Below are 10,034 nucleotides of genomic sequence, written 5' to 3'. Positions count from 1 at the left end.
CCGCCGTAGCGTCTGAAAACGAGAGTCTGTTTTCTAGTTTTCCTGTTCTCCTCCATTTTTTTTTAATCTCTCCTCTTTTCCAGCGAGGCGGTGCCTTTCCCCGGAGCAGCCCCGAAGGAGCGGCTTTTCCCGGGACACAGGCGCGGCTTTTCCCGGGACACAGGAGCGGCCGCCGCGCCCCAGAGCAGCGCGGAGGCTCCGGGCGCTGCCGTCCCCGCTGCCTCCGCCCCCCGCGCCGGGAGGGAGGGCAGGGCCGGGCCTCGCCTTCCTCCTCCTCCTCCTCCTCCGGTGGGGCGGGGAAGTTTCTGGCACCTTCTGGCGGTGGCGGCGGAAGCAGCGGGGGGAGCGGCGGAGGCGGCGCCGCGGCAGCGCCATGGCCAAGTGGGGCCAGGGGGACCCGCGCTGGATCGTGGAGGAGCGGGCGGACGCCACCAACGTGAACAACTGGCACTGGTGAGTCCCTGAAACAGCGACAGATCCCCGGGACGGGCCGGGATGAGGGAAGGGCTGGGGGAAACGGGCGGCCGGCGCTGACCCCGCGGCTCCCGGGGCAGGACGGAGCGGGACGCGACCAGCTGGTCCAAGAGGAAGCTGAAGGAGGTGCTGGAGGGGCTGGTGGTGGAGGGCGAGGCCGGGCGCTGCGAGATCGGCGACCTCAAACACGTGGAGGGCGAAGCGTCCTGCAACAGCCGCAAGGGGAAACTCATCTTCTTCTACGAGTGGAACCTGCGCCTCAGCTGGAAAGGTACGGGGGGATCCGGGGCGCTCCGCGGGCATTGCCGGGCCCTGGCAGCGTGTCCGGGGCTCCGCGCTGTCCCCGCGGCCACCGCGGCCGTCCCTCCGCACAGAGCCGGGCCCCGCAACGCCGGAGCTGCAGTGACTCAGTCCGGGGCTGGAGGCGGCTGCGGGAGCCACGTGGGCCCGGCCGGGATAAATGCGTGTTCCTAAATAACCTTGAAACGCGAGCTTGGCTTTCCCCTTCGGCCAGGCTTTTCCCACCGCATATTCCTCAGCGCTGCGTCCCCGGGCTGTCAGCGCGGGTTACTCACTTGGCTTTGCAAGAAGTGAACGCCTGCATTGTGGTGGCACTGACAGCAGAGTGCGGGGCTGCTTTAGTGACACTGTGCCCAAATTCCAGCTGCACATTACAGCTGTGTGCTCCTCCGTGCCCTGGGGAGCAGGAAAACCTGGGAGATGTCACATTACTGCTGTTTCCAAAACCGAACTGTAGTTTATATTGAGGATTACCAATTTCAGGAGGATGATAAAACTCTTTAGTGGGAAATAGAAATAATTTTTGATTATTTGGGGGCTGTGCCCATGCATTTTTTTGTTGTGCCGTAACCATTTGCAGTCCCAGCTCTTGGAGTTGCCCTCTGCTGTGCTTGTCCCATGACAAGTTCTTTGTTTGCAGTTTGGCTTTTGGCGATGCTAAGGAATTCCTGTTTATTAAATGCCTAAAACTTGACAGCAACTTGTGGCCCGTGTCTTGCACTGGAGTAAGAAGCAGGAGCAGCTGATGGAATGAGCCTGCACAGGAAACTGTCCCTGGATATTGTAGTGCCAAGTGACAGGCTGTGCTTCCCCACATACTGTCCGTATTCTTCAGCCCTGGGGTGTGGAAGTTGGCCTGGCTGGAATATTGCTGACACCAGGACAGATCTGGAATTGAAGTCTGCACCCACAATAAGAGGGGACTTTAAACTGAGTACTGTTGTTTGTTTTAGGTCGTTTTATATGTTCCAAGTGTGTTATAAACTGAGAGCACACTTAGAGTTGTCGTGTAAATGTTAACAGAGAACAAGGCCGATATTAAGACTCTTGTGCAGTTTAAATCAGTGTAGATAAAATAATTGTAATCAATTTTTTGACTTCTTTAGGTTCAGCTAAGATCACCTGAAGCTTTAAAGAGAGGTTAGCTCGGCTCTGTGTGGTTTATTTCAGAGTATAAAGTTAGAAGCAGGCAGACAGTATTTTGTTTGTGTTTCTATGCAAGTTCTCTCTAAACTGTTTCTCTCCAAGGTGTTCATGCTGGTCAGTGTTTAGAGACAGCTCTGACTTTGCTATGCTGAGTGAATCATGGCTTTGAGAGCTTCATTTTAAGTGAGTTGGCTACTACACAGGAAATCCTAAAAAAAAAAACCCCAGAGGCTGATGATTTGATTTTCTTTTTTGTGATAGTCATCATGTTGTGTGTTTTGAGGGCTCTAAATTAGAAGTGAGAGTTCAGGTTGAACTAAAAAACTGTAATTAGTTCTGCAAGTCTTCAAGGATAACTAGGACTTGAAACTTTGATTAAAAGGTGGGTATGTAAGGGCAAATGATAAAAACCCTGAGATTTGCAGCTGGTTTGGAAAGTCTGGGGTAGGAAAAACATTGTGTTTAGCAATTTAGGTAAGAAAGAAACAAGAAAGTGAGGGACTGAGTGTACTTAATGGCACTAATATTGAGAAAAATGGCTGTTCTGTCATTTTTTAGAGGATGTATTGAGGATTTTAATGGATCATTCCACATTGTGGTGCAAGCTTTGTGGAAACACGTTTGTCCTTTTAAAGCAGGTATTTCAACAGTGTGTTACAGCTGGCTCTTCCTGTGATCTCTGCTTCACACTGGACTGGCAGGAAACCAAAAAACAATTTATTCTCAGTTCTGTTACTGAATTCCAGTGAAATTCCACCACATAATTTGAGTGATTGATAAAAAGGCAGCAAAGCTTTGTTTTCATTACAGTGGTAGTGAAAATGCAGAGCTGCACCAATGTTCTGCCTGTGTTGTGTGGAGCCACCAGCTCTGTTTGTTCTCTGGTTGGACTTTGCTGCCCAGCACAGACACTGGCACTGTGAAACTTTATTTTAGGAGTTGTGAAAATTGCTGGTAGCATTAGCTGACTGAAGTCAGGTTTGTGTTTTGCTCCCCAAAACTGCTTCCTGCACGCCTGCACTTCCTTTCTGGGGAGCAGCCAAGAACGAGCTGGGTTTTGTTGTCTGCAGAGAGCACGTTGTGTGGTTTTCCTGTGCTGATCCTGCTGCTGGAAGAGGGCAGGGAACAGCACCCTGAGGTGGCTCTGTGGGCCCAGGAGTGTTCCAGGGATGGCATTAACCAGTTCCCAGGGCTTTACTGATGGCAGGTTCTTCTGGGAGGCTCCAAGCTCTGGTTCTGCTGTCCTGTGTGGTTGTGCATTAACAGCTCTGTGTGTTGTGCAATCCCTCCCTGCCCCAGACCCGAGTGGGGAGGAACTTTGTACGTTGGTACAACAGCTCTGCACTCCTCTCCATGCCCGGAGCACCTGGGCTTTTGTTGGGATCTCAGCCAGTTGGGTTCTGTCATGGGGGCTCAGGGCAGTCATTGAAATAATGAGAGTGATGGTCAGGGCCAGGGGAACCAGGTGGCTCCTGTGAAAGTGATTTCCCCAGAAATTCTGCATCTGCCTCGCTGATAATTCCCTTGTGCAGTCGTGCTCAGCCCTGGGCTGTTGGAATGGGAGTTTTGCTGATGAAGCACCTTGTTAGATTTTTAATGTTCTGGCACTGAGCTGACAGACCTGCCTGGTTCTCTCGCTGCTTTCTGAAGAGATTTTACTGTCATCTAATTAGTGAGTTAATTTAAATAACAAAGCACTTGTGCTAGGCCAGGGGGAAGAGTCCTCAGTGTAATAAAAAAAGCCTCAGACCTTCACTTCAATCCTTCCGTGTACTCTGAGGCAGAGCAGCACGGGCAGCTCAGTGGGGTGGGCCTTGGCCCTGAAGGATCACAGGTGGAGCAGAATTCCTGTCTTTGCTGACTCTTTATTGTAAAGTGGTTAAAAGTGATATCAAGTGCTCTGACTGTGCACCTCAAGTTCCTATTTTTAAAATGTCAATTGTATCCTCTCCATTATACAAGTGTGTGTTTCCTGGTAACGTTCCTGCATGTTGGGAGTTTCACACCATTAAAGAGGGCAAGGTCAGCGTTCCAGGGAGCTCCTGAATCCAGAGCAGACACATTCAGGGGAGGAGGAGATGATTTTCCCCTGCCCACCCTCACATGCACAGGCTGTGAAGGCTGTCAGAGCAGTGCAGGGAGCAGCTGGCTCCCTGTCCTTCCCTGGTGCACCTGGACAGGGACACAGCTCCCAGGAGAGGCTCAGGTTGCTCTTCAGTTCCTCTAAATCAGCCCTGAGGCACCTCCCTTCAGGTAACACCTTTGTACAAATGAGTTCCAAGTGTAAAACTCTTGCTGTGGGGGAAATAGTTTTTAATGATGCATTTAAGAATTCGTTATGTTAATACAGGTACAGTGAAAGAGTCTGGTGAGAAACATAAGGGATCTGTTGAAATTCCTAACCTGTCAGAAGAAAATGAGGTAGATGATACAGAGGTAGGTGTGCAACACTGGTATGGCTCTATAGGTCGACAGTTCTTAAATAAAGTTAATCAACATTTAGGCATCATATTTTGATTTATTCAGTTATTAAGTGGGGTAATTACTCTGTGGATAGTTTATTTCATGCTTTTGTTTATTATACTTGGAATAATGCCTTATTCTGTTCTTGAATTAACCAATGAGGAATGTGCAGTTTGCTTTGCTCATTATTGATTGTGATAATATTTAAACTACAAATTTGAGAAGAACTCTGCTTGTAGTCTTAAAAAAAAAACCCCAAACCAACAGAGCAAACCACTCCCAGCCCTAAGAGCTCAGGGAATCTCTGGATAATGGTGGGTACTGGGCTCCCACAGATCCTTCAGCCTCTGCTGAGAAGCAGCTCTTGGCTGAACTAGACTGAGTGGAGATACTACATTTATTTAATGTCTTAAGAGGACTTACTTTTAGCAAAGGTTGGCTCCCCCAAGATCATGAACTGGAAATTGCAGCTGTCCTCTGAGCATAGTAAACAAAACCCAAACACTTTCCTTTGCTGCCAGATCCCAAAGGCTCATGGCTGGGCTCTCATAAATGCTGTCGTTTTTCTGTTTCTAGATAAATGTTAGCAAGAAGAAAGGGGAAGGTGATGTTCTGAAGGAACTGATGAGAACTGAAGGAACCACCAAAGTCAGAGAGGCCCTGAGGGACTACCTGAAAGCACTTAAAACAGGTAAATGGAACCAGGGGCATCAATCAGCACCTTGGGAGTGTTCTGTGCAGGTGCCTCTCCTGAACAGCTTGCTCAGGTATTGACAGACCCCTGGGTTTGTACTGGTGTGATCTTTAATTGTCACCAGCTGGGCTGAGTTAGGTCAGTCCTGACACTCAGGATGTGTTTTGCTCTGAAGGTGGCCGTGTCCAGAAGGTTCTGCAGTGACTGAGGCTGTGCTGGGTCACACAGGCCCTGCCAGGGCTCAGCTTGGCCCTACTTGCTCTGGCCAATATTAGGATTTCTTTTTGTTGCCTGATTTTAAAAAACTGCTTTCCTTGCCTGATCTGCTGCCTTACTTTTGTGTCCCTTTGTTTTAGTTATTAATTAAATTATTTATTTTCTAGAATGTCTCAAATGCTGTCTTTAGTTTTGTTCTTTACAAATTCATTCTCTGCTCATCTTTAAGCTTACCATTATCGTTTGAGATTCTAAAGTTTTATTATCCTAAATTTACTAAATTCATAAATTTTCACTTGTTCTTGTAAACCAAAGGTGAACTAGATTTAAATTTTTTTTTTTTTTGGAACTGTGGTATTTTTGAACCAGGAAAGTGTGCTCAAAAAATTGATGCATTTACAGCTTGTAGTCAAATTGTTATCAGGTACATCTCTGATGATTGTGAAATGTTTGTTAAATTATTACCTCTTTGTTAAATGCTGTGTAATTTTCCCAAGTTGGATCCACCAGTTTTTGGCTTGAGAAATGACTGTGTATGATTTTTAGGGTATCCAAAGATTCTTTAACTCTGGAAACTCAAAGGGCAGCAGCCTCTGGCAGGGATGGCTCCATTCTGTACTGAGTTTCACTCCAGCCTTCTGCCAAACTTACAGGAATTTTTTTGGGTGTTATTTCTCTTTGATCTGAACATCTGTCTGTGCAGATGTTTCTGATTTGGGGTCAGGTAACTTGGAAAAGCCTTTTGAAGGGAAATTACTGTTAGGTCTGTTCCTCATGGAAGCATAAGAGTGGGGAAGCTGGATGGAGTTTTATGTCCTGCCCAGTTTTACCCATTCTCCAGGGTTTTGGTGATCTTCACTGAGTATCTGAATGTCAGGGAGGTTGAACAGCTCAATTTCACACTGAAAAGTGCTTTTCTTCATTGCAGAGTTCACCTTGGGAATGATTCTGCCAACAAAAGCTGCTGTAGGTCAGGAACGGGCCACGGAGCGAAAACCAAGTGGGAGCCCTGTGCAGGTGTGTTGGCTTCAGGCTTCCCTCTGAATTCAGTGACTCCTGAGCAGTAAAACTGCTGAGGAAATGCAGTGTGCAATTCCATGTGCTCACAGCCTGTGTTTGAGAAGCTGCAGCTGACAAACCCCCCTTGCCCTGCCAGCACTTCTAAGGGCAAGATCTCACACTAATTCTAATTCCTGGGAATGTTTTTTTGCTTTGCAGGACTCTGTTACACCACAGGCTCTGGATATGGTGGGAGTTAAAATTCCAACAGTGAGGATACATATGAGGGAAGTCTTCAACTCTCCAGCTGATGAAGTTTACAGCATCTTCACAAAGAAGGAAGTAAGTGATGCTTTCAGGAGGCATTTTAACTGAATGTGGCTGTTGATACTGCTGAAGAGTTGTGTAAATAATAAACACATCAAGTGTCAAGTACAAATTCCATTTAATGAGAGTTTATTAGGCTGCCTTAGAACTTTTTTTGCCAGTTGTTCCCTTAACAAAGTGAGGCTGCATTGTTATGTGGTTTGGGTGCTGTCCTTAACAAAAGCTTTGCTCTTTGATGTTGGTGTTGTTGAGGAGTCTGAAGGGCTCAGTAATGGCACTGCTGCTACCCACAGCTTAAGTAGATTAATTACTGGAGGTGATGATAGTGTTGTTTATAGGGTATGAAACACACAATCACTAATTTTGGGTTTGTGTCCTTTAAGGGAGTCTGGGCTGGTATTGGGGAACTTTAAATTACCACCCCAGGGCCACCTCTGGGAACAGAAATGGCTCCAATTCCTGCAGCTCCCCTCCATTGTCTCCCAGCCTGGTGCATTTTGTGTTTGGTTTTTTTTTTTCAGTTGGTGCAGAAGTTCTCCAAGTGCCCAGCTGTGATTGAAGCAGAGAAAGGAGGCAAACTCCAAATGTTTGACGGCTGTGTCAGTGGGGAATACACAGAACTGGTAAAAAGCTCCTGCTCTGCTTTAAAAAGGGAGGGGAAGGGAGGGTGGCTCCTTCTCTGAGCTAAAAAGCAGCATCAATTTGTGAATTTCTGCTTCTCTGGTGAGTATTTCAGTTCCTCTGTTTCAAAGCCAAACACTTGGTCTTCTTTTGTGTGGGGCTGAACACACCTAAGGACCTGCACAGGGAGCAGAAAACCCAGCACAATTCTTCGTAACTGAGAGGAGGGAGAAAGGTTTAAGGTTTATCAACCCAATCCCTCTTTTTAACTGGGGAAATGATCTCTGTTCTATTCAGGGCAAGTGTTACCCTGTCCCAACTGAATGCTGGTGCAAATAGAAGGGAAAAACCTGATAATTAAGAGCTCAGCTGCATTTTTGAAATGTCCTAAAAACCATTTTCATCTGCAGGAGTGCCTGACTTGTGTATTGGGCCAGGCTGGGTTGTGTAACACAATCACTCAGTCACACTTTGAAATTTCAGTGGGGAAAACTGGGCTTGTCCTTGTTTCCTGCAAGAAAATCAATGTTTTATGTGCAGTACCCAGTGAGTCCTGGTCTTTTCCCACAGCAGAAAGAGAACAGTGGAATGCAGCACGCTGAGAGCTCCATGAAAACATTTTTTATTTTAAAAACCAGACCCCAGCCTTGCTCTTGTTTACATGCATGTGTCCAGTATGCCATAAGATGCTGCTCCTCTCCCTGTGTTTCAGGGAGAACTGGAATGGGAATTCTCTCAGGTGCTAACAAGGAGAACCTCCTTATCTTCCCCAGGTGCCAAGCCAAAGACTTGTCCTGAAGTGGCGGTGCAGGAGCTGGCCTGAGGGTGAGTTCTCCAAGATCTCTGGTAGTGCAGGGAGAAGAACCAGTCCTGGCAGGGACCAGCCTGGGCTGCACATCCCTTGGTCCCTGGCCTTGTGAAAAAGGCAGAGCAGAGAGGGAATCAGCAGCAACAAATGGCAAATTTTTCTGTAAAAAGCTCCTGACTGAAGGGTCTTGTTCTCTTCCCTCAGAACATTATGCAACTGTGGCCTTGACCTTCCAGGACCTGGCGGCTCAGTCGGAACTGGAGCTGGAATGCAAAGGGGTCCCTGTCTCCCATGAAGAGAGTACAAGACAATGCTGGAAGAAGCAGTATTTTGAAGAAATACATCTTTTACTGCAGCAATCAAAAGACAGCATGGAATGAGAACAGCACTGTAGTTTTGTTAGGGCATTACTTTTTATACTTTGTTAACATTTGGTTTTCTAAAAAAAGAAAAAATATAATTTATTTGTGGGAAGAATAAAGACCCACTTCTGTGAGACTGTACATAGTTTAAGCACTATTTATGGGTTTTTAGGGAATGAGAGGCAAGTCAGACCATGTACATCAACAGCTTTACCTGGGGACAGTGATCTCTGTTCTGCTTGCCTGGAACTTGAGAGTGATAATGATGCAGTTGCAGTGAGCCCTGCCCTCAGAGGTAGGTGAGCTACACCACCAATAGAAGCATTTCCAGTTCCTTAATATTCAGTGTATCAAGTGGCAGAATTAAATCCCTGTAGGAGATGGAGTTCCCAGCAGAGGTGAGCTGCAAGGGATTACAAAACTGCTGATCCATTTCAAGAAATGGGGGGTATCATTTACAGCCTCTGTGGAATACTTGCTAGATGCTTTTAACTGCAGACTGTTTGCAGCTGCAGTGTTAGGGAAGATAATTAACAATGTCATGTAATTAGTAGGTCTGCATGCACTGTACTCCCTTCCTTGACCTCGGTGTGACATTTATTTAGGAAGAAACAAACAGTAGTAGTGCTTTCTTTCTGCAGTTCTGTAAAACCTTCCACTGAAATGATTCACAGCCCTCTGCAATGCTGTACCTCAAAGAGAACAACTGTAAAGAGAATTTGGACAGGAACAGATTGTAATTCCTAATACAACTATCTTGAGGTGAGCAAGGATGACTTAGGTCTTACATGCTTTATAAATAAAATGTACAAATGAAATATGCAATCTGAAACAATCTGACCACAATAGGGCAGGCTGCTTTTGGAAAACATGCTTGGCTCAATAAAAATATGACTTTACATCAAGCTGATCTTCTCCATAAACTGATACTGCCACACTAAATAAGTTGCTTAGAAGTTAAGTCCTGTATATTTTATTTTTACAGAATGCCAACACATGGCAACCTTACCACCCAAAAAGCTTCCATCATCCTGAGGAGACAGAGGATGCTAGAGGCCAGGCTCTCCTGAAACGTTTGCAGTCAGTTGTTAACCCCTCTGAACTGAGGTGAGCTCTGTGCTGGTGCAAAGAACAAAGTCCCCACAGGGACAGGAGAGGCTCAGAGCACTCCCTGGGGGCTCTGTTTAACTGTCCAGGCGCTGGGTGGGGAGCAGCCTCCTGAGAAATGTTCTATCTTAGCATCTGTTTCTGAATGCTCAAAATTTAGTTACCTTTGCCCCCCTCAACATTCAAGGAAGAAAAGCCTGATGTCTTGAATCCAGAAATGATTCAGGGTAAGGGTTGACAAAGGGAAATACAGGGATAAGACAGTTCAGGCTTCAGCAGGTTTAGGGGTAGATAGTTGAAGAGATATTTCAGTGATTTAATCCTTGAGAGCAGGTGGTTCTGTGCAATTCCAAGTTCCTTCAAACACTGAACTGTAGCCCCAGTACTCTCAGGGAACTGTGCTTCCTCATGAGTGAAAGCCCCTGGTTTTCCTGTCTCCCTGCCCTCACTGGTGTTAGAAAAAGGCAGGACTTACCTGTGCTTCCAGTGCTGCAGTCCCTGCTCCAGGTGTGAGGCT

General features: G+C 46.7%; 1 protein-coding gene across 1 annotated transcript; it reads left to right on the top strand.

The window, feature by feature from the left end:
• Positions 1–286: 286 nt before the first annotated feature.
• LOC115901938 (activator of 90 kDa heat shock protein ATPase homolog 2-like) lies at positions 287–8,551 on the top strand. The gene is made up of 9 exons (XM_030945017.1): positions 287–453; positions 555–745; positions 4,271–4,356; positions 4,960–5,074; positions 6,222–6,310; positions 6,512–6,634; positions 7,141–7,242; positions 8,014–8,065; positions 8,253–8,551. The coding sequence occupies exons 1-9, from the start codon at positions 374–376 to the stop codon at positions 8,426–8,428; spliced, it is 1,014 nt and encodes a 337-aa protein (XP_030800877.1). The 5' UTR covers positions 287–373; the 3' UTR covers positions 8,429–8,551.
• The last annotated feature ends 1,483 nt before the right edge of the window (positions 8,552–10,034 follow it).

This window comes from Camarhynchus parvulus, chromosome 3, assembly GCF_901933205.1.
Source record: "Camarhynchus parvulus chromosome 3, STF_HiC, whole genome shotgun sequence".
In the NCBI taxonomy this organism is placed as follows: domain Eukaryota; kingdom Metazoa; phylum Chordata; class Aves; order Passeriformes; family Thraupidae; genus Camarhynchus; species Camarhynchus parvulus.
The sequence above is the reverse complement of the archived record's forward strand: the minus strand, read 5'-3'. Positions and strand labels throughout refer to the sequence as shown.